The sequence below is a fragment of the Denticeps clupeoides genome, chromosome 1 (assembly GCF_900700375.1).
Source record: "Denticeps clupeoides chromosome 1, fDenClu1.1, whole genome shotgun sequence".
Classification (NCBI taxonomy): domain Eukaryota; kingdom Metazoa; phylum Chordata; class Actinopteri; order Clupeiformes; family Denticipitidae; genus Denticeps; species Denticeps clupeoides.
In genome coordinates, this window is record NC_041707.1 from 3,895,750 (window position 1) to 3,919,483 (window position 23,734).

A 23,734-nucleotide genomic window follows, 5' to 3' on the forward strand; every position below is an offset into this window, starting at 1 on the left:
AGTGGGACAATAGGACAATGTTAATATTTATTTTATTTAAAAAAAAAAAAAAAAAAAAAATTAATAATAATAATCATGAACGAGCCCAACATCTCAGACCACCACATCAACACACCTTTACACTTCTGAGCTTTTACCGATTCTGGGGCTCAAACAGTGACATTTGAAGACAGAGGGGGGAGGACAGAAGAAAAAAAAAAAAAAAAAAAAGAAAGAAAGTGGTGTGACTAAAACTCGCTTGTGTTTCTTTGAACGTTCCTTGCGGTTTCGATTCCGTGTAACATTTCAATTCCAAAGCCCAAAACACCCGGATGTGCAGCCTTCATTAAAAGCCCCAGGCCAGTCGCACCGCGGCACCCGCAGGCTCTCAGGAGGCAGGATGGAGGGAGGGATGGAGGTCGGGCCCACCGTGTCCAGGGCTGCCGCTGATCGGGAGAGGGTGGGGCGGGGAGGATGGCGAGGAGGGGTGGGGGGGGGGGGGGGGGGGGGGGGGGTGGGGCGTGGACGAGCAAGTGGGGCGTGAGGGGAGGGTCCTATTGGAGGGGGAGGGGCTCAGAGGCGGCCGTCACAGGTCTAGGCTTTGGGTCACGGCGTGGACTGAGCCGATCAGTCGTGCTTCGCGTGGTCCTTAACGTCCTCCTCGTCCGTGTATTCCGAAGGTTCGTCTCCGGGTTTCAGCAGCCGACCGACGTAGTCGTATTTTTCTGTGGAACACAGATTACGTAAGTGACTCCCTAAAAGCACGGGCTGCATACTAAACCATCACATGCTCTATTTAGCACACGGATAAATACAGATGTCCCTCTGTCACACGGCAACACCACCATTCAGGGCAATAAAGTTTCAGCCCGTTGGTTCATAGAAGAAGAGATGAAGCGGACGCCCTCACCCATAAACTGCATCTCCCACTCTCTAACGCTCTCCATCTGCACGGCGTTCAGGTCCGACAGGTCGTCGTACTCGTCGCGCAGCGCGTCCTTCTCCAGGCAGAACGTGGCCAGGCCCCGCGAGGCGTCCCTGCCCGCAAAGATGCCGTACGGGCCCTCTGCCGAGACAAACGGGTCAATGAGCGGAGCGTGGAACCGTAGCTAGAACAGCATCCAGGGGCGAAAGTTAAAAGATTTTTTTCTTTTAAACAAACACACTTGGCGTTCTACAGAAGTGAACACAGGTCCTAGTTGCCAGATCTTCGATAACCGTGCGAGCCGTAACCTGGCTGCAGTGGTCTTGAAAATAAGAAAAAAAAAAAAAAAAAGTGAAGTGATGTGATACACAGCTGCACAGCACACGGTGCACACAGTGAAATTTGTCCTCTGCGTTTATCCCATCACCCTGAGTGAGCAGTGGGCAGCCATGACAGGCGCCCGGGGAGCAGTGTGTGGGGACGGTGCTTTGCTCAGTGGCACCTCATGGGCATCTTGGCGGATTGGGATTCGAACCGGCAACCTTAACCGCTAGGCCACCACTGCCCCAAGGTAAAATGTAAAGATAATATATGACATTTCCGTCCCAAGCATTCCCGAGACTCTTGCGTAACGTCTGTTGCATCACGGGACATTTTCGTGCAACTATGGACATATCGGACACAGATTAGGAGGAAAAATTGGATTCCTCGTCAATATATTATTAACGTGCAACGTGGAAGCCGCTTTCCGTTTGGATTTAGTGCCCCCTCCAGTGTGGAATTCGAACACTGTCTGCGGGCACCAGGACTGGGGGGGGGAGATGTGCCGGACACGCCCTTCACGCTGGCAAACCGCTGCCAAAAATGCCGGAGGCGGGTGTTTCAGGTGCACGCGAGGACAAACTGCGTCCCTGCCAGAGCACCAGACATTCCAGCCGGACCCTGGAGAACCGCGGCGGTAAACGTCGACCGCTGTCACCACGGGGCTACGGCCGTATCTCCACTCTGCTCGTATCTCGAAGAAAAAAAAAAAAAAACAGCGAAAGGCAGCTCGAACGAGTCGGGGAAAAACAGCAACAGGTTAATCACGAGGGCCGAGTCCAACTCGGTGTGCCGAAGGCCAGAGGCATCGCAGGGAGGTCGAGAGAGAGATAGTCGAGGCAGCGGATAACTACTGGAGAAAAAAAATCAAATAAATAAAAATCAATCAATCAATCAATCACGGTAGCAAAACAACTCTGACCCACAAGATGACAAAAACGCCTGTTTTCAAAGAGGGACATCCGGCCAAACCGCAAATAAACTCGCATTCAGGGTTCCGGGATCATCTGACGCTGGGCACGGGTTCTCTGACTGGCTCCTCGGGCCACAGACTTTTAACTTTTGGCCCCGAAACGTCCCAGGAAGGCCGGATTAAAAAGGACGTTCCGACAAAACGCCCCGCCAGAACAAATATAACAGGGTGGTAGTAGCCAGGTTCAAACCCCACTTACTACCATTGTGTCCCTGAGCAAGACACTTAACCCTGAGTGTCTCCAGGGGGGACTGTCCCTGCTGATTAAGTCTGTTAAATGCTGTAAATGTAATTGTAAATATTAAAGCGATACTGTGGACTCGGGAGACGCAGCCCAGTCACACGTGACAGAAAATGGCACGGCCCCGCCTACTCGCGAACGTAAATAAACTTTAAATACGCGTAATTACGCGTAAACGGAGCGCGGCGACGTTCGTGACGGAGTTTATGGGCGTTATGTAAGGGGGGGGTAAAAGCGGGTTCTCGCCTCCGACTATTTTGGCTCTCGGGGCGCAGCATCGAAATAGAAGAAAAGTGCCGCGCGACACTTTCTCCCAACTTTCCGACCATCTCCGCGGCTCCCCGGGGGTCCGGGAGGGCGCGGCACCCACGGGCGGCGGCGGCGGGGGCACGATTACAAACACGTGCGCGGCTTATTTGCGGGGCAGCTGTCAAACGCAGGCGCGGTTTTAAAGTGGAGCGGCTAGCGGTTAGCCGCTAACAACAAGTCCCGCGCCGAAGTGCGCCTCCTCACCGCGGCCATAGAACTTCCTGCCGCTGGTCACGTCGAAGACCTTCATGTTGACGGCCATGAGGATCCGCGGGTTCCGCGCCCCGTCGTACTCGCTCAGCTGCTCCAGAGTGAAATCGCGTCTCCTCATCTTGGGCAGGACCGAGGCCTCGCCTCCCGGGGACGCGTCGGAGCCGAGCCGCCGGAGCCAGCGCCGGTACGCCGCGTAGCAGAGCGCCAGGAGCGCGGCCAGCGCGGCCACGTTGAGCAGCATCGCGCCTAGACTGGGCCCCGGGTCCAGCTCGTCTGTGGTGCCCTGCCCGCCGCTGGCGGCGGCCGCTCCGCTCCTGCCGTCTCCATCGTCCGCCATGCTGCACGAAAGCGCGCACCCGCTCCGTGCGCCCGCCCACTTCCAGGCGAGGCTCGAAGCTGATTGGCCCGCGGCGTAAATACGGGCGCCGCCTGTCGGGAGTTGTAGTTCTGCTGGCGATTCAAACACGCGACGCCAGGCGAGCAGACAAAGGGGCGCCAAAATAAACCGAAACACGACGGCGCACCGTGCAAGTTATTAAAATGCATCCTGAAATTAAATTACAGCCTAACCCCCTTTAATGTGCGAGGCGCAAAGTACACAATAATAATAACTACGCACAATTTAGGAATTATACAGATCACTTTATAAGCATTTTACATTTTATACATTTAATAGATGGAATAAAATCTCAAATTTACATGCAAACTTTAAAAGGCCACACATACACACTAAACAATAAATGTACTATATAATAGAGGAAAAACTAAAATTAATTTATGAAATCAAGAAAAGCAAAAGCAATTCCCATTTTTTATGTACAGTTTTTTTTCATTTTATCTTGACTAAATGTTACATTCAAGATTTAAAACTGGGAACCAGATGCCCCACCCATTGCAGAACACACATCACACCACAATTTACCCATTTATACTACTAGAATTCAAATAAACTGAAAACAAAAATAGCATATCATAATCAAATTCAATCGCTCAGCAGTAATAATAATAATAATAATAATAATAATAATGTTGCCTCCAATAGAATCCAAACTTTCCAGAAATAAATTCTTCTTTTAAAAAGATAAAAAAAAAAAAAAATTCAAGTACAGATTTTTTTCTAATTTTATAAAATCAAAGAGAGGGTCGGAGACACCCCAGTAATCCCCCGAAATGATTATCCATTGAGTATGTGCATCTCAGGCCAAAGCAGCCACACAATGCAAATAGCAGATTTCATTATTACAGCTGATTCGAGGGTTAAAACATTTTCAATTAATCAACCTCCACCTCTTTGGTTTAAGAACATTCAGTTTTTTTTTTGGTTATTATTACAGAAATAAAATCCGCTTCAGAAATGCTTTACTTTCCACACCATCTTATATGTTGATAGCACTACACGGTATACAGTGAACATAGTGTTAGTTTACTTTTGTAAAGTGATACCACTGGTTTGGCACTGAATAAAACACGGAAAAAACGGAGGCAAAACGACAAAAAACAGGATTTAAGAGGCCAGGGGCGCAATAAAACCTGCAGCACATCTGTGATTGTCACAGCGACTTTTACAACAAAGGAATACTTGACGTAATTTGAAAATTGCAGAAAAATGAGGACTCATCAAATCAAGTTTCCCAGAATTGGCTCAATTTGGGTAATTATTGCATCTGGCAGTGCCATCGAACACTTTAAAAACATTTGGCACCATTCAAATCTGACCCAGTAATGGAAAATGTGTAGGTTTATGGAGCCTGCAGTCCACAATTAACATTAAAAGAAGAAAAAAAAATTATTCAGTTACTTTGTTCCTATACAAAACCAATCTTTTTTTTTCATTAAAGTATGTTGTCTTTTTTTACTGTAGTGATCATTTGCATATTCCGTAATCTTTAAGACAGATATATTTTCATACTTTTCAGCTCATGCAATAACCCAGACAGAATTTGGAGGGGGGGTGATGCAGGAAGAAAATCGAGTCTAAACTTGATCCTGAATGCACGTGTTGTTACGTCAGGACTTCAAACACCGCGAGTAACTATAGACGAGCTCGCCTGGTGTTAATGGCGGCGCGGGAAACGGGCGACAGTCCGCAGCTGACCCGATGTTACATCCTTTCAAAACCAAATGCCTTCAAATTCAGGAATGCATCTTCTGTAAACTTGACAACTGAATAATAAAAAAAAAAAACAGCAGCAGCGATTCGAGGTCTGCAGGCTGTCTGGCGCGAAAAAAAAAACCAAAAAAAAAACACAACCATATGGTACCACGACGCAGAACCAAGGACGAGAACCAACAGAGATAAGCACGCGATCTGACGACGAGGTCTCTCGAGCCTGACCTTGACCTTCGCTCTAACGGAACACAGGTGTACTGAGAACGCTTAAAGTCACCGTTCACACACACACACACACACACACACACACACACACACACACACACGTGTGTGTGTTGCGCTAGAAGAATACTGAGGAGGCTTTCATTTATTGGATGTTCGGGTGTCTTTTTGGTGAGGGGCAGCGGTTGCGTTCTGCTTGGCGTTCCCTTTGGCGGCTGGCTCGCTGCTTGAGGTGGCTTTCGTTGTTGAAGGCAGAGTCTTTTGACTGGCCGAAGGGGCCTTGGCCGTCCCGGCTGCAGGCTGGCTCTTGGCAGACTGGGCAGGTTTTGAAGGCGGGTTCGTGGCGGGATGTTGCCTGCGCCTCCCTTCGTCCCCGCCGGACGACGCGTGTCTCTTCCTGCCCCCCTCCTCTCCCATCGGTGGCTGTAAAGGGACAGACATTTTTAGCCTTGCGCAATCATCAGCTGATGTAACGTGACGCCCTCAGAGCCGACGTGGCAGGTGAGTTCCGTTTCAATCCATACAAATCAACACCCAACTTACCACAACTCTGAAGTCGTCTATGTTCTTGAATTTACTCAGGTGCTCTTGGAGCTTGGGATCGATCGGCTGGTTCTTTATTTTGGAGTATTTCAAGAAGGCCCAAAACTTCTCCAGTCCGTAAAGCTGACCTGAACAGAGAGCCACACGGTTCGAGATGGTCCCGACATATAAAGCGGACACTGGTGAAACTGAAGTAATACCCTTCTCGTAGTCCTTCAGCGTCTCCTCCTGAAAGTCCTTGAAGATGTCGGGTCGGAACTTCCGCTCCAAACCGTAGCTGTAGTACCGGAACAGACACTCAAGTCCGTACCTGCGGTGCCAAGTGGAAAAACAAGGAGCACCCTGAAAAGACCTAACCAAAATGTAGAAGACCCAAACATTTTGAACAACACTGTCGTTGGCTGACGACGAAGCTTTCGAGAAGCGTGTATTCTCTGGTCAGGGTGTGGCAAACACAAATAACTGTGCTGGAATCCACTGCAGCGCGGATTTTCTTTTTTTTTTTTTTTATGAGCCACACCCGGGCTCAGGGCAGAATCCGTGAGGCTCCTCCCCATTACAGGGAATAAAGATGATGTGTGTGTTGTGCAGCATGTGTGTGTGTGTGTGTGTGTGTGTGTGTGTGTGTGAGAGAGAGGGAAAGAATGAAAGAAATGAACGCTATACAGCATTCCTGCCACATTCACCAGTGCACTGTACACACTGGCAGAAAAGCAATAAAAAAAAAAAAAAAAAAGAATGCATTGCTGCATTCGTGGGTGCAGCAGTCACCTAGTCTACCTCGGATAAACACTGCAAGGACCTGCTATTGCGCTTTCCCCATGACCGTGACACTACACGTGTGTACGTGTGTGTGTGTGTGTGTGTGTGTGTGTGTGTGTGTGTGGGGGGGGGGGGGGGAAGGGTGGGGGGGGGGGGCGCGCTCCATCACCTTCTGACCCAGCGGCCAGGCCGTACCTGTAGTTCTCCTGCGAGTCCTCCACCGCCAACTGCCTGAACTCCTCGTACATCTTCCTATTGAAGTTGTCGCGCAGGAAGAAGGACCAGAACCTGAACAGGGTGTTCATCTCCTGAGACTGGCCCACGCCCATCCGCTTCCTCTCTGCAGGAGAGGACATTTGGGCCGTTACGAGCCTTAAACCACATGACGTTTGCTGAGGGGCGTTTTACACTCACTTTTCCTGATTTGTGGCACGTCACATTTCGTGACAAAATGTGCTATAAACCACTGATTTAAAGACTTTGTAGTGAGGAAGGTGACCGCTGCAACATGGAAAATCTATAATAAAGTAAGGCCATGTGCATATTATCATCTACTGAAGCTTTCTTTTCTTTCTGATGTGCGGACATGTGACAAAATGACATTTTCTTTTACATTTGTGGAAGCTTCTCCACAGCACATTTAAAATTGCTCCGGCCTGCTGAAGATCGGTATAAAATCGTGGAAATAAAGTCTTAATTATGACTGCTCTCATTTCAACTTGTCCAGTAATGGAACTGAAGACCTTTGCCCAAACCCGATGAGAAAGATGCAAAAATGGTGAGGACGTGCGGAGTTGAAACGGTCTGTCAATTACGTTTTGGTTGAACCGGGGGGGTGGGACAACTTTGACCGTGATGTTAATAAGTGTATAAACGACATATTCTTGACAAAGTAAAAGAGCTGTGTGACGTGTACGTTTGAATAATTCTGGCTGGAATGAGAGCTTTTTATTTGTACAAGCTGGCAGCCGAAGTCAACAGTATGACACGGCCATTTTTTAACCCACTGACCAGCCAGAACGCGGCGGCTCTTACTCTCTGGCACCACGCTACGTAGACATGCCTAACTGCCCATCTACACTAAACTGTGTTTAATCCTCATATATAACACACATCTAATCATGCAACATTCAACTATTTACATCCAGCCCACTCAATTCCTGTTCTTTCTCAGTCTAGCAAGCATTTCTCCGAAGTGAAGGCTGATCAGCAACACAGTTGCCACTAAAAGTGAATGTAAATATTAACACTACAATGCATGTTTATGTCTGAAATGTATGCATCAGGTGCTTGCCTGGCCCGCCTGACAAATTATAAAAGTTAATGTGGCCCATGAGCTTAAAAGTTTGCCCACCCCTTTTCTAGAACATACAGTTTCTAGTTTCAAAACAAATTCATTTACATTTTTAAAGTGATATAAAGTGATATTACTTAATAAGGAAATACCTGTAATTGTATATATTGGAGAAAGCTGACATTCAGGAACATAATACATATTGCCTTAATCATAAAAAGATTTTGGACAGAATTATTTTAAGTGAACACCCTCAAAAGTGGTTAATTACATGGATTTAGATGTAGATGCATATGCATTGCTGATTGGAAATTGACTAAATAGGAGGAACCAGAGGTAATTAAAATTGCACAAATCATTAATTCATACATGCAGCAAAATATGGAAACATCTGAAATCATATCCACCACCTGGCTCCGGATTAATCCTTACTTTATTTAATCTGATAAGTAGAGAAAACTTGCTTGGCAATGCACGGTGTGTTCTGACTGTCACGTGCATGCTGGTTCAGGTGACCTACCACTGACGCAACGGCGGCGATACTTGTGGTAAACCTGCTGGGTGAAGCCGTTTTCCTTCAGGAGCTCGTGAGACGGGTGCCAGAACTTGGGGAGCGACTGGGGGGTGCAGCCGTAGCTGCCAGACGAAATGGGGGCGCCTTCAGACGGGGAGGCGTTGGAGCTGCTGCAGGAGAGACAAGAGACGTTCAGGCTGATGAAGGAACTCCAGAAGCGGAGTCAGCTCAGCGTCTACTCACCTGATGGAGGAGGTCCGGGGCCGGTGCTCTCTTGAGTCCATCACCCAGCCGACGTGGCACTCCAGAGGTGGGTTGGAGCTGTGGCGCGTCTTCTTCTTCCTGGGAGTCTAGAAAGGGGACAGAGGCGAAGGTGAGACCAGTACAACCTACTAGCCTATCAACGTCTGGATAAATAAAAGGCTGCCAGCCTGTACTTGTCCATCAATGGCGCCGCTCTCCTTGATGACTGGGTAGAAGCGGGGGGTCTTAGTAGGGTCTTGTCGGGCAGGTGTACGTGGGGTGCGGGGTGTCCGAGGGCCTCCAGGAGAGTCTGGGACCATCTTCGGGAGAGAGTGAGCCACGCTAGGCTGCTCATCTGAAACCAAAGGGCAAATTAACACACACAAACAGCAGCTCAGGGGTGTGCATGTAATTCAGGTCCGCATTCCGTACCCATCAGAAGAGGAAGCTGTGGAGCCTCCTGGTTGGGATGTACAGGAACTTTAGGATTCAGGGTGTCAAACTCGTCTTGGCTGATCACATTAAGCTTCTTGAAATTCTCCACCTCCTGGTACAGAAGAGACAAGTAGGCGAACAGAAGCACAGTGAGACAATCACTTCTTCAATATGAGATATTCATGAACATCAGAGAAAACTGAAAAGATGATGTTAACAAAAACCAAGATGGCTGCATGCCCACACACACCTCCCACATTAGTAGCACCAATCAATCTAAACTGTGGATTAGACATCAGGAACACACATCCCTGAACACCGGGCATTTATCCTACATCATACTTACAAAACATAAAGCCACATAATCAAGCCACTTCTCTTTGACCTTCAAAAGCTGGCATCTGCAGATGACCTCGGTTGGTGAATACAGGTGCGACATTTCACACACACTGCAACAACGTGAATCTTACTTCACCAGAAAATGTCCATATCTATACAAAAATGGCCGGCCTAAACATAGAACATCAGCTTGGACATTCACACATATATAAGTACAGGCCAAAAGTTTGGATACACCTTCTCATTTCAATGTGTTTTCTTTATTTTTATGACCATTTATGTTGGTAGATTCTCACTGAAGGCATCAAAACTATGAATGAACACGTGGAGTTATGTACTTAACAAAAAGTGGAGACCTGACCTCCACAGTCACCGGACCTGAACCCAATCCAGATGGTTTGGGGTGAGCTGGACCAACAAGTGCTAAACACCTCTGGGAACTCCTTCAAGACTGTTGGAGAAGCATTTCAGGTGACGACCTCTTGAAGCTCATCGAGAGAATGCCAAGAGTGTGCAAAGCAGTAATCAGAGCAAAGAAACTAGAATATAAAACATGTTTTCACTTATTTCACCTTTTTTGTGTTCATTCATAGTTTTGATGCCTTCAGTGAGAATCTCCGAACGTAAATGGTCATGAAAATAAAGAAAACACACTGAATGAGAAGGTGTCCAAACTTTTGGCCTGTACTGTGTGTGTGTGTGTGTGTGTGAGTGAGAGAGAGAGAGATATCTCTCTCTCTCTTCAGGATATATATATCTTCAGGATATATTCGCTAACCAACGACATCATGGCAAATAACGCCATGACATCTTTAAAAAAAAGCTGGGATATAATATTAATGCTGTACATGGATTTTTTCATTCTGTCGCACATGGCCTCTTTCCAAGTAAACACACTTGTAGTTTTTGTTATTAAAATTCCTTCCCTTTATAACTCTGTTCTCTGCCTTTTTCTTTAAGTTCATTCTGCTGATTAAATCCCACTCAGGTCAACAGCAGAAGGGAAAACTACTGATAGTCTCTACAAAGAGATAAGCATGGTGCAGGCCAACAAGTTTTCTATAAATATTCATTACTTTATGCTAAAGGGTCATAATGTTATATTGTGTGTGTATACGTGTATATGAATGTTATTGTTGTCAGATAAAACAGTCATTTGTGATAACGGAGGTGATTAATGGCAGGGCTGCAAGGTCGCACACACACAGTCGTTGGGCGGAGTGGGCAAAAAATAGGCTTGTTTGGCACGAGTTATTCTGGGAAGAGGTGCATGCTGGGAGCGCATGTGGATTTAGAGCGAGCGAACTGAGAGCTGGCGCCCACAGGGGGCTCTCCGAAACTCATCACGAGGCGACATCGCCGCTAATGAACGATGGCGGCAAGGACAGACGACAATGGCGCGCGTCGAACAAACGCGGCCGCGCCCAGGGCTTCTTTACCTTGGCAGTGGTGCAGTCTGCCTGCGTCTCCCCTGCCGTCCACAGGTCCTGCTCGTAGTAGTACAGTCCGTCGTTGATGGTCTTGGCGAGGTCGGCGGTGATCTTGGCGCGAGAGGTGTGGTTTCCCGTGCGGTCCCCGCTGGGATGCTTGCGCAAGTGGGGCGGGGTCTGAGTGACTATCAGGATCTTGTTGACGTCGCGGTCGTCCAGCTCGTCGCTGGAGTCGTCGTCGGACCAGTCGGTGAAGGTGTTCTTCCGCGGAGCGGCCAGCTTCTCCATTTCCTCGTCGAACATGAAGTCCAGCTCCTCCTGCTCTGCCTCAGGCTGAGGGTGCGGGCCAGGCTGGGCCGATTCGGACCGCTCCTGGAAAGACCCAGACAAACAACTAAGCGACAGAAATGCAACATGCATTCAACTCGTTTTACAGCACATCATCAATACAGAAAAGCGCAGTTGACCTCTGACACAGTTACTGTGAAATGGTGTACGAGTTATGACATCCCCTGCAGCCGTTATCATTTGTAAAGCTTGTGTGGTGGTGCAAGAGGAAAAAGAAGGAGAACATTGTGATATGGAACGAGGGGGAGTGCATGCAAGGAGGAGAAGAGGATTAAGGGCGTGGTTGCTGTACTCAACTGCAGACGGCTCGGGCCCGGGCCCGAACTCGGGATCGTTAGGTAGAGGAGAAGAGGTGACATCGCATGGCTGGGTGCCAGGAGGAACATCCACAGGGAGGGGAAAAGTGAGGGAGACAGAAATGAGTGTAAGAAAGGTGATGAAGGGATCAGCGGTGAAGGTGGGGAGAAGTAACGGTCATGCAACACTGGAAAATTTCATAAGGTGCAAAGAATGAAAAATATAAAAAAGAAAATGCGTGCATGAAATCTAAAAACATTCGCCAACATGACATCAAAAGATTTTAAAAATATACAGTAAAGGCCAAAAGTTTGGACACCTTCTCATTCAATGTGTTTTCTTTATTTTCATGACCATTTACGTTGAAGGCATCAAAACTATGAATGAACACATGTGGAGTTATGTACTTAACAAAAAGTGGAGACCAGACCTCCACAGTCACCGGACCTGAACCCAATCCAGATGGTTTGGGGTGAGCTGGACCAACAAGTGCTAAACACCTCTGGGAACTCCTTCAAGACTGTTGGAAAACCACCTCTTGAAGCTCATCGAGAGAATGCCAAGAGTGTGCAAAGCAGTAATCAGAGCAAATAAACTAGAATATAAAACATGTTTTCACTTATTTCACCTTTTTTTGTTAAGTTCATAACTCCACATGTGTTCATTCATAGTTTTGATGAGTTCAGTGAGAATCTACCAACGTAAATGGCCATGACAATAAAGAAAACACATTGAATGAGAAGGTGTCCAAACTTTTGGCCTGTACTGTACATGAACCAGGTAATCTAAGAATAATCGGTCAACCCAAAAGCAGAGAAAACAGAATATGAAAAACATCTTTTCAGTCAAGATGAAGATGCAATTCAAGGATGCATGAGTGAGTTACTGCTTTTTCGCCACAGCCACATAATGATAATAATAATAATATTATAGCCATTTTATAATCATGTAGGAACAATTACAGCTGTTAAGATGAAGTGAAACCTTCCAGAAAGTTCAGGACAACCCCCTGAAAGTGATTGTGGTGATCTGCACAATTTCTAAAACCGATCAAATTCAAATTTTATTTGTCACATACACAGTCATACACGGTATGATGTGCAGTGAAATGTTTTTTGCAACTGCTACAGACCACAGTATTGCAAATGTTGCAAGTAAACAATGAACCAATATGCAAATATTGCAAACATAACCAAATATTACACTTTTACGTCTTTAACATAAAATATGTGTAACTGGTAGGGTGAAGGTGTGCAAATGAGTTATTTATTTATTTATTTTTACAATGTTTAAAGAAAAGAGAAAAAGAGCAGTAAGGTAAAAAGCGCAGTGTCATTTTGTGCAAAGTGATTTTGGTGGATCGGTGGATTATTTAAGATTGAAACTTTTGGTAATGTCCTTCCTCCTATGAAGTGAGAATCCCTATTTTTTTTTTTTTTTTTTTTTTTACTACCAGCATCTTTAGTGTTCAACAAATTCTCCACGCACCATAATCAGTTTTGTATTGTACAGTAAAATTCAGTGGTAGGATGTGGAGCTAAAAACTGGACTTCACATTCATGCACCATCTGGAACACCCCACTAGAAGATGGCCCCAGAGACGTGCTGGCCCTTGTTCTGGTACCTTGGTCTTGCCTGCGGACGGCCGATGCCGCTTCTCCACCTGCGTCCAGGGTTGGTTTTCAGGGTCCGGCAGGCTGCGGGGTAAATCTTTGGGAGGACCCCTTGGCACCGATTCCTCCGCGGTGGGCTCATCCATTGCGGAGTGAGTGGACTCGTGGGGCTGGCTGGCCGTGTCAGGACCGCTGTGCTCTTCGCCGACCTTCTTGGTCGGGGAGGTCGATACTGCTGACAAGAGAGAGTGAGACAGACCGGGAGGGGGAGAAAAAAAAAGGGTTCAAAAACAATCAAAGGCCAGACAAACACCCTGCATGTTTTATGAGGTTCATAGCAGGCCAGCGCATCTTGAGCAGAAGGCCATATTTGACCCAGACTCTTTGGTCTATTTTGAGAATCCACAGTGCCCATTTACGAAATGATCCCCCAGTGCAGGATTACATTAGCTGCGCTAACAGGAGGTGCCAAGAGCCGTTGGATTTCCACCCTCCACTTGCCGAAGATTAGACTGTGGCCAATTAGCAGTGCCGCGCTCCAAAGAGGAGGCGGATAGTGCCAGAAAACCATTTCTACATGCACGCGACGAAGACGTATACTTGAACCTCAACAAGGTGCTGCTGAGACCCGATGTTCCTCCAGAGGAACTGAACCGGAAACGTGTGGACGCAAATGCACTCTTATGTCAATGTACTCAACTGTGACAAAAATATATTGGTACTGCAGCACTATGGATCCTCTCGAACCGTGAACTGGTTTTAGCCACTTGAATCACATCTGGTCAAAAAATAATTCTTATTTATATTAAAAATGTAATAATTGAGCAGCATCACCGGCTGATGAAAGATGACTTGACCAGTGATGCACCCAGCACGATATGAGTCAAACATATCGATCTAAATATTGCACACGAAAAAAAAAAAAAAAGGTTTTGTAGCTGAACACAATATGTCCCTATCTCAAACTTAAAAAGCACTACCCTTAACCAGAAGGTTTTAAGGCTGAAATATAGATATTACAGCCGTGGTAGGAACACCGTATTAACTGGAAAGAAGGGAGTACCGTGTACTTGCATCAACACAAGGTTAGTTTGGCTTATTAAATTACAGCGAGGCCAAAGAAAACCATATGCAGTAATCAGAGCTTGACTATACACGTTACACGACGATGGCATAATATATTTGGAACGTGACCTTAAAAAGGGTCACAATCAATAAAAGCCGATACACAGCCAGCGTTCTGCTATATGAAAAATTTAAAACAGGCACATATTGAACAGCACGCCCGCTTCCCTGCTCCCCGCTGAAGGAACGTTGTTTGAAGGGAGTTCCCTTCCCGCCATTCAGAACCACCCTACGGTATCACCGCGGCACACTCGCTTCCTCCACGCGTTACCCTGGCAACACAAATACCAGCTTCGGAGGCATGAAAGCCGACGACACTCGACTTCTGGGTGGAGCTGCTGCAGTGAGGTGTGATGACTGATGGGTATTTTGCTAGCGAAACAGATGCACAGGATAGGGGGTCTGTAATAAATCTTGGAACCTCATCTTTTCACATTCTCTGAGGCAAATTTTCACGACCACATGTTTTTCTGTGCAAATTTTGAGGAATAAAATAAATAAATAAATAAATAAACAAATAGCAAAAAGTCAAATTTACCAAAATACCGTTGAACTAAATTTATGACCAGAGTAAAAATGGACCCAGTCAGGTTCAGGCATAGATCATTATCTGTAATTTACATGACGTTTAAAAGAAGACACGTGACGTGGTTCACTACGTAAAGCCAGCAATGACACAATAGACCCGCACTAGTTTTAAACGTTGTAGTTGTAAACGTAGAAAAACTTTTCTCGTGCGGTCTTACAGGAACTACGTATACACTCATGTGTCAATCAGATTTCCCCGTAACTTTATATGTTTATATCGCATTCCAAAACTTTGCAAAGGTTTTTAAGGACCGTAAGAACCCTGGAACTCGTACATGTGCCGAGGGAAGTGAAGGTCTGTCCGGGGACGAACTCGGGGCAGTGGACTAGCTGGGAGAAGTCCGTGCGCGGGGAGCCCACCGAGGGGGAGGGGATGGGCCAGTGCTCTGGATCCTCCTTTCGACGGATCTTCTCGTCCGCCAGCTCCACCACGGTGCTGCTCTTCAAGGCCTAGGGGCAGAAAAACCCTCCTCAGTTGGGTTATGGCGCGAGCGCCGACTGCGCCGTACCGCCCCGCGGCGGGACTCCGTACCTCCTTGATGAGGCCGACGTCGGTGGTGAGGGCCTGCACTCTGTGGAAGCTGGCGATGAGGGACACGGGCAGGAAGCCCTTGGCGTCCATTTTCCTCCGGAGGAAAAAGTCTCGCTCCAGGTTGGGCAGGCTGAAGTAATACTCACTGTAAACACACACAAGCAGCGTTTTTATGTGGCGACCACATCCAGGCAGTACGTGTCCCGAGAGGGGCTACACTTAACATTTACACTCTACACTTAACGCCCTTATCCAGGGCAACTTAGAACGTGCTTCCATGTTACCATGGATGAAGTGATCAGTTCTGGTTCACTAAAAAAAATAAAATAAAGTGAAGTGATTGTCACATGTGATACACAGCAGCACAGCACACAGTGCACACAGTGAAATTTGTCCTCTGCATTTAACCCATCACCCTGAGTGAGCAGTGGGCAGCCATGACCAGCGCCCGGGGAGCAGTGTGTGGGGACGGTGCTTTTGCTCAGTGGCACCTCAGTGGCACCTTGGCGGCTCGGGATTCGAACCGGCAACCTTCTGATTACGGGGTCGCTTCCTTAACCGCTAGGCCACCACTGCCCCACTAGGACCCCCAACTATGAATACAACCTTTTTATTCACTCTGTTATTCACACATTCACGTCTGAGGGGACAGGGTCAGGACAGGAAATGACTGCACTGGTCCTTTAAGGCGCGTTCAATGGACTCATTCCCACGTGCACAGGTATGCACTCTCAAACCTGTTTTCATGTTTTAAAGCAGTCTCCAGGGGGACGGTCCCTGTCACTACTGACTGTAAGGTGCTCTGGGTAATGAAAGAAATGTAAAAAAAAATGTGTTAAAAACAAAAGAAAATGGATCGGTCCGTGAGTTTGAAATCCACAAAAAAATAAAATAATAAAAACCTGGCAAAAATAATTAAATAATTATACAAATAATCTCCATGTCCGTCCCAGAGAAAACGTCACCCTGCCTGTCACATCAGTTCACAGGACGCCACGTCGCCCCGTCTCAACCTGCTTCTCTCCGATCGTGGCCGGACGAGCTCAGCGAACGAGAAAGAAAGATAAAAAAGAAACGAGCGAGAGAGGCGACCCCCGCCCCACCGTGCACAGATCATTTTCACCCCTCCGGCCTCCTCCGAGTACCGGGCTATATTTAGGGCACTCGCGGCACTCTGTCATTGTCCCGGGCAGGCCTGCTCCGTCACGCTGTCAGTGCCACCTGCTGGCAGCCCGCTGGCCTCGAAAATAGAAGCCGCGTGCACGTCAGGGAAAGAGAACGAGCCCGGAGGGGCCGCGCATCTGTAGCCGGGGTTTGTTAACGGCGATAAAAGGGTCACTGGGTTTTTCGTTCCAACACAGATGACAGGGACGGGGACCCAAGGTCCGTCTCTCGCGTCTCTTGGACATTGCCCCAGCGTCCTAAGCGACGCGAACGCAGCAACTGCCTGCTGTCCGTCAAAAAGCGGAATATTGGTGAACGGATCAGATTTATATAATAACAACTACCAGCCTGTAATTCTAACGCCGCAACAAGCCGAAAAATGAAGTGTGGTTTGAATAACAACGACCTTCGAGTTAAAGGTTACCTTCCGCTCATAATCTTCGTATTTTATCGTAGACCAGTGGGTAAGCAATCAGAACGCCGGGGAGTTAATGTCCTAAAGGGCGCGTTCACTCTCGAATGAAGACGTGTTAATAAATGCTAATCGGTGATTTGTTTTTTTTTTTGTTTTTTTTATAAAGCAGCCGGTGACGTTTCAGCTGCAAATGGGATGCCAGATAGAATCTAAAGGGCCGACCGCATTTTACGGCATCTGGATTTACGGAAGACAGGCAGAAAGGAACAAGAGGGCTCCTGGCTGGTTGTCTGTGTATTGAAGAGAAGGAACGAACGAACATTCCACTCGGTCCTTTTTAAACGTGTATAGAATAAGAACTTTAATGACGTTTTTATTCCTCATTCTGTACTATCTAAACGCCACACGCCCAGGTGTCCTCCTAATGCCCCGTGTAACCGGGGCACGTGGCCACGCCCACTGCCAGCGTGTACATTATCAGCGCTGCAACTGAAAGACACTCACATCTGCCTCTTGATGTACTCCTTCAGAAGACCCTCGTCCACCGTGTACATCTGCACCCTGTTGCCGTCGTCGTAGTAGTACACCATGTTGGTGCCGTACTCGGCCGCCGGCTGCGCGCTGCTCCCCTCGCTGTACGCCTCCCGGTACGAGTGGGAATAGTCGTAGCGCCCTGACAACATAAACAGGTCCGAGGTTGGTTTCTCAGGCCGCCATTCGTCATAAATGTGGAAGGGACGGTGGCAGCGGGACAGAAAAAGAATCGAGAACGTCACCTCACCTCGGCCTCTGCCTCTCCCCCGGCCGCGACCTTTGCCCCGGCCCCGGGGGCCGCCGCGGCCGCCGGCCTCGCTGCGCACGCTTCCTGCGTCGTCGAACGGCTCCCTCGGTTCCCTCCTCCATCCTGCGCGGAACCAGCCGGGTCAGAGAGTCACACACGGAACGTGCGAGGAAAACCGTCACCGGTCGGGTGGAAGCGGTGCGTCACCTCCTCTCCTCCGCTGGGTGCCGTCTCCCTCCTCCGGCTCCTCCCCGTGGGGCGGGGCGGGGACGTCCTCCTGCCGAGCCTCCTGGTTCTCCTTGCTGTCGCTGCCGTTCTCCTGCTTCCTGTCCAGCTTGCCGTCCCTCCGCGGCCTCGGCCCCGGCCCCTTGCGTCCCTGAGTGTTGACCGTGTTCCGCTGCTGCCAAAAAAACCAGAAGACAGAGGTGTCCCTCGATCCCTGACCGACACCCAGAAATCCCAACGCCCTACAGATTCCATAAAATTGGATCTAGTGGAACCGTTTCACCGCTGACCTTCTTAATCATATTAAAAAAAACCAGCTGTTCGCTACCTGGATCAACCGTTCATCTGCAGGAACAGATTTCATGTTATATATATATATATATATAAATATATATAGAGAGGGGGGGGGGGGGGGTGTACAGTTAGGACGCTACTGTATGCCACACACACACGTTACCTCTTTGTTGGCAAGTTCTCCAGGCGTCGGCCAGTTCGTGATGTCACTAAAGTCACCCGACTGCAACAGAGTAAAGAGAACCCTGGGGGTGAGCACACTGTTCCCAAATCTGTAATTCCACACGCAAACAAGCCCAAAAAGTGTCAGGGAAAAAAAAAAAAAAAAAAACACACACAGCAAACTGGTTTAATCATTAAAACTTTAACATTATTATGAACACATGTGGAGTTATGTACTTAACAAAAAAGTGGAGACCTGGCCTCCACAGTCACCGGACCTGAACCCAATCCAGATGGTTTGGGGTGAGCTGGACGTAGAGTTATTATGGTGGTGCAAATCTGAGTAGTTGATTAGAAAATGTTTCAGCGGCGAACGCTGAGAAGCGAGGGGGGAAAACTTGGTTGCTCCTGTGCGGATGCATCTCCAGCCCGACCGCTGAATTTCCAAAGTGCGATTGGTGCCGCCATTCTCCTGAGTATCAGATGGTGTCTCTATTTGCGAAGGAATTTGAACCACAAAGCTAATTCCCGGAAAGGCAACTGGCGCTTCCCATGTCGCACTTGGGCGAAGTCGGCCAGCGACGCGCCGTTTATTCTGCTCAACGGCACAGTAAACACGAACACAGTCGCCCTGTTTTCTATCCCCGCTGTTGCGACACGGGCGCACACACCCCCACCCACACATGCGTACACCCACCCACACGTGCGTACACACACCCTGAAGTACAGAAGCTGCTTTTTTTTTTTTTTTTTTTTTACCTTGCTGGACTTCCTGCTGCGGGGTTTGGGGGCGCGGACCACTCTGGTCGCGGTCGGAGCCTCTGTGGACACAGATAGATAAACATGAGAAGCCGAGCATGTGTGCAGGACAACCGTCCCACGTGTGGAGGGACGCCGGCCTATGGAATTACAAGATGGGCTCGACTTTAAAGATTCCATACGGCTCCGTATGGAAGAAGACCAGAGCGGTTTTCATCCACAGAGGTCATAAACATGATTATGGAGCTAACAATAAATTCATTTTTTTAACGTAGAAAAGTAAGACTTATTGCACAGTACTTTTCCGTTGGCCATTGATGATCATTTTTTAATACGGGCAAGATGAAATAAAGTTTTTGCCACAGTTATTCTGCAGGAATAAAACCGCAACACCACGAATCGCCAGAGGAAAAGGGACTGAGGTTTTTAACGCCTCTTCAAAGTTTAAGCGAAAAATTTACATGTTGTGTGTTTGCTATATTTCCCGCAAGTTCTCGTTCTCAAAAAAAAAAAAATTAAAAAATCAGAGGGACGCTTTCCAAAAGCAAAATTAGGCCTAATTTGAGACCCAATCCTGTTTTAAAGGGACGCTGGCAGGAGCAGAAACCTGAGATCGGCTGGTGTTCAACGGATCTTAACAAAACCAGTCTGTTCGCAAAAGAGAGAGAGAGAGAGAGAGAGAGAGAGAGAGAAAAAGACGAGCCGGGTGATCACATCGCGCTCGACCACAACGCTGGTTTAAAGGGTCTAAGAAGAGGTTTAATCCGAGTTTAAGAAAAGTCTCTCGCGGTCTGGCCACCATTAACATGCTCAACAGCTGTCCAACAAGGTCGCCCATCCACACGCGTAAAACATTAACCCGACCCCGCACTCCGGCGCAGGCGGCGACCCCGCAGCAGCGAAACGCGCGCCGGCATGTTTCTCGCCCGCAGACAATGCGCGCGGAGCGGACGTGCGTGTCCGGCGCACGGACATGGGAGTGTCTGGGGTCCCTTTTATCGCTGAGAGGATGGCCTGGTTGATAAGGCCCTGCTACGAGCTAACGCGGTGGGGTGTGACCCCGTAATTCGGGCAGTCTCTCTCACACACACACAGCGCTGACTGCAGGGGGATTAAGTGGAATAATTGCCGTTATCGAGAAAACGAAGTGGATTTTTAATAAAACTCAAGGTTTCAAGGCGCATCACTAATGACAGCAGCGAGAAGGTCCCAGCGTGAGTGTCGGCCTTTACCAACTCTGCGGATCATGGAACCTTACATTTACAGCATTTATCAGACCGCCTTACAATCAGTAGTTACAGGGACAGTCCCCCCCTATAGACACTCAGGGTTAAGTGTCTTGCTCGGGGACACGAAGGTAGTAAGTTGGGCTTGAACCTGGAACTTTGTGGTCTCACCCGCCACCATTTTAAACCCTGGGTCAGGGGTGGCCCGGTAATTAGTGACAAAGTCACTCCTCAGTGTGGGGTTATGGGCTGTTGTTGGATGGTAGTGGCCTAGTGGGTAACACACTCGCTTATGAACCAGAAGACCCAGGTTCAAATCCGACTTACTACCATTGTGTCCCTGAGCAAGACACTTAACCCTGAGTGTCTTGTGGGGGGGGGGGGGGGGGGGGGGGGGGCATGAATTGCCACAGTGACTAACATTCCTCGGCTTTGGACCGTCTGGCCTAATCGCTCATTGCCTTTTGCGGGTCACGTTCCGAAGTGTTCAAAAATTCTGTACAAGGATTGATGCCATCTGGAGAGTGTATAAAGGGACTGACTTAAAACTTCAAATGAACAGGGTTTTCTTTAATAAGTGAAAGTGTAGCGATTGTCATTGTGAAACACTGCAGCTCAGCACACGGTGACACGGTGACACGTCCTCTGCTTTTAACCATCACCCTTGGTGAGCAGTGGGCAGCCGTGACAGGCGCCCGGGGAGCACCGTGAGGGGACGGCGGTTTTTCTCAGGATTCGAACCGGCAACCTGCTGATTACCGGGCAGCTTCCTTAACCACTATAAGCCACAGCCGCCCCAAATAATTGCAGTTGACACAATGCAAAACACAACAAATAGTCTGAAATAAAACTTAGATAAAAACCAACACTGTTTGAGCAGGGATCCTGAAAAGATTCCTGGGCTCTGTTGCTAAACTCGTGACGTCAGCATTGTCATCTTTTCGGCGTGCACCGATCGGCACGACCCGCCTCCACTCCGGCCTCGCCGCGCAGCTCCTGTCCGCGGACGCGAGGTGGGGCCTGCTCCCGACACGCAGATCTGCAGCTGTCAGCACTCCACGTGTTCCCCGCTGCAACTCGATCAGATGCCGCGGGGACGGGGGGGGCGACGCGGGGACGGGGGGATGGTGCGCCACCAAATCTGCCACCATCAGCAGCTCCGCCCGGATAAATCGGCTCGGCCGCGCCGCGCGAACAAAGCCGTCCGGTCGACGCTGCAGCCGGCCGACTTAACCTGAATGGAGTTTAGCGCTTTTGCTAACCGGGTGAAACGCACGAGTTAACACCGCCACGTTTACACCGTCGGTCAAAGAACACAAGTGTGGTGATAATTCCAGGTTTCACTACCGCTCTGCTGTCTGTCCGTCTGAACGAATCGTAACTTTAAATTTGCGAGAGTATTTCCCACAAACATACAAAACAACAACCACAAAAAAAGTCAACAGGTTGTAAGCGATGCGCTAATGGCTGCTGAGGGGCGACATACTCGTCGGCCCCGCCTCCACGCCGTGATTGGCTGCCGGAATGACAGGACGCCAGGCCCCGCCTCTCAGTCCTAAAGTCCCATGAGACGGAGGGCTTCCCAGGCCACGCCTCTAGCATCCTGATTGGTCACCGCGGTGGCAGGCGGGCAGGCCACGCCCCACAGCCTGCATCGGTCGTCTCTATGTCCATGTATGAATAGCAGAATATTTCACCCGACCAACTTAGCGATACGGTAATTAATAAACGTCAAAAGTGTCGAAAACTGACACCTCATGTCCACAAAACGTTCCGAAGTACTTTAAAGCAAATGTTTAATTTTAAAAAACAAACTTTTTTTTAAAGACAGGTAGCACATAGCTTAGCCTTTAGAGCCATAATGAAACTAGACTAAAGTCCGAAAGAATATATTTATATATTAAACATTTACTTTTAATTTGAATGCCATGTCCAGAACAGACCGACCTGAGTCCGGGGGGCTGCTGGGGGTCGATCCGCTCTTCTTCGTCCAAGGGTTTACCTTCGGCGGCGGCGCCTCGATCACCCCCTTCCTGCCCCCGTCGCCGGGCGACTTCTGCTGCTCGTTCTCCTTCTCCTCGCCGCCGCTGCCCCGGTCCGGCTCCTTGTCCACGGCCTCGTGGTCGGACTCCCTCGGCCGCTCGACGTCCGACTTGTTTTGGTTTCCAGCGGCCAAGCGAGCCCGTGTCGCGTTCGAGTCGCACGCAACTTCGGCCGACATGCTGCAGCGAAAAGGGCCCTGGCCGGGATTTCACGCTCGACTCGCCCGTCAACTAAACCAAACGTGTTTTAATCTCCGGGGTGGGCGGGAAAGAAAAAAAAAATAAAATAAAGAAATTAAACGAGCTCGGCGAAGAGTTGCGGTCCTGACGAACGCAAGGGCCGACGTCAAAACATCCGCGTCCCCCACACGGCCATCTGTGGCGCCGTTGTTGACACCGGACTGTTGCGAATATGATTTGGGGGGGGGGGGGGGGATTTGGGGAGGGAGGGGGTGGGAGGAAAACAAAAACAAAAAAAAACAAAAAAAAAAAGAGAAAAAGTTTCTGTGTTGACCTGCTCCGCGCAACTCACCCCCAACGCGCCCAGCTGGAAATGGCCACGAGTGGTGGGACGAGCGGCGCCGCTGCTGCCCCCGGCGGCGGCGCGCTGCCAGTGCAGGGAGGGCCGGACGGACGGACCGACTGACGGCGACCATGTGCTTCCTCCCTCGCCGAGCTGGCTCTGACGTGGCCTGGCCGCGGCGGTCCGGCGTGTTCGCCGTCCGTGTCACCGGGGATTGTATTAAAAAAAAAAAAAAGCGGCATTTGTGACCCCAAAGAAACATAACCCGTGGTCGCCCTCTGCAACACGCAATACAACTGAGTGAAACTTTATGTAAATACGTGGTCATCTTGCAGGCTTGTACCCCAAAAATGAATAACTTGCACGAAGCATGTTCACAGCCGACACCTTTAATACACACATGCGGATTCTTGCCATTGCGTACAGATCCGTGTGACGTAAACATTCTGCGACCCACACACGACGGCCTAATTCCAACGGGACTGACCGAAACCACAGCCATTGAAAAAGGAGAAATCGTGCACTTAGAATGCTGGACTTTATTCGAAGGTTTCGTTGACGCAACAGGAATAAATAAAGCGCACAATCACAAAAATACACTAGTTGGTGGTGCTGTGCCCGTGCCGTGCGAAAGTTCCACCGGCGTGTCGTTCAAGTGATAAAAACAACTTGATATTTTCACACTCGGCGCATCAGATGTCGCGAACTTGAATGAAACCGTTTTCACAGCACGTCGCCGGAAATTTTGGGCACATGACGACGGCGGCGCCGCCGCTGGGAAAGTGAA

General features: G+C 48.8%; 2 protein-coding genes across 8 annotated transcripts; both read right to left on the bottom strand.

The window, feature by feature from the left end:
* Positions 1–28: 28 nt before the first annotated feature.
* On the bottom strand, positions 29–3,319 carry pgrmc2 (progesterone receptor membrane component 2). Its single transcript, XM_028978711.1, has 3 exons — positions 2,953–3,319; positions 890–1,045; positions 29–704 (listed from the first exon to the last, which is right to left on the bottom strand). Exons 1-3 carry the CDS (start codon positions 3,296–3,298, stop codon positions 607–609), a joined length of 600 nt encoding a protein of 199 aa, XP_028834544.1. The 5' UTR covers positions 3,299–3,319; the 3' UTR covers positions 29–606.
* A 263-nt stretch (positions 3,320–3,582) lies between these two features.
* larp1b (La ribonucleoprotein 1B) lies at positions 3,583–22,833 on the bottom strand. 7 transcript variants are annotated; one of them, XM_028978663.1, is made up of 19 exons: positions 22,330–22,833; positions 19,157–19,218; positions 18,399–18,458; positions 17,924–18,116; positions 17,717–17,839; positions 17,440–17,608; positions 15,357–15,501; positions 15,100–15,274; positions 13,123–13,346; positions 11,499–11,567; positions 10,863–11,225; positions 9,082–9,196; positions 8,844–9,004; positions 8,650–8,756; positions 8,413–8,573; positions 6,794–6,938; positions 6,037–6,146; positions 5,837–5,964; positions 3,583–5,716 (listed from the first exon to the last, which is right to left on the bottom strand). In XM_028978663.1, exons 1-19 carry the CDS (start codon positions 22,601–22,603, stop codon positions 5,435–5,437), a joined length of 3,066 nt encoding a protein of 1,021 aa, XP_028834496.1. In that variant the 5' UTR covers positions 22,604–22,833; the 3' UTR covers positions 3,583–5,434. The 7 variants fall into 7 exon arrangements, with proteins under 7 accessions (XP_028834496.1, XP_028834487.1, XP_028834478.1 ...); XM_028978654.1 differs by having other exon boundaries at positions 8,413–8,576; positions 13,123–13,343; positions 22,330–22,832; XM_028978645.1 differs by having other exon boundaries at positions 8,413–8,576; positions 22,330–22,832.
* Positions 22,834–23,734: the final 901 nt, after the last annotated feature.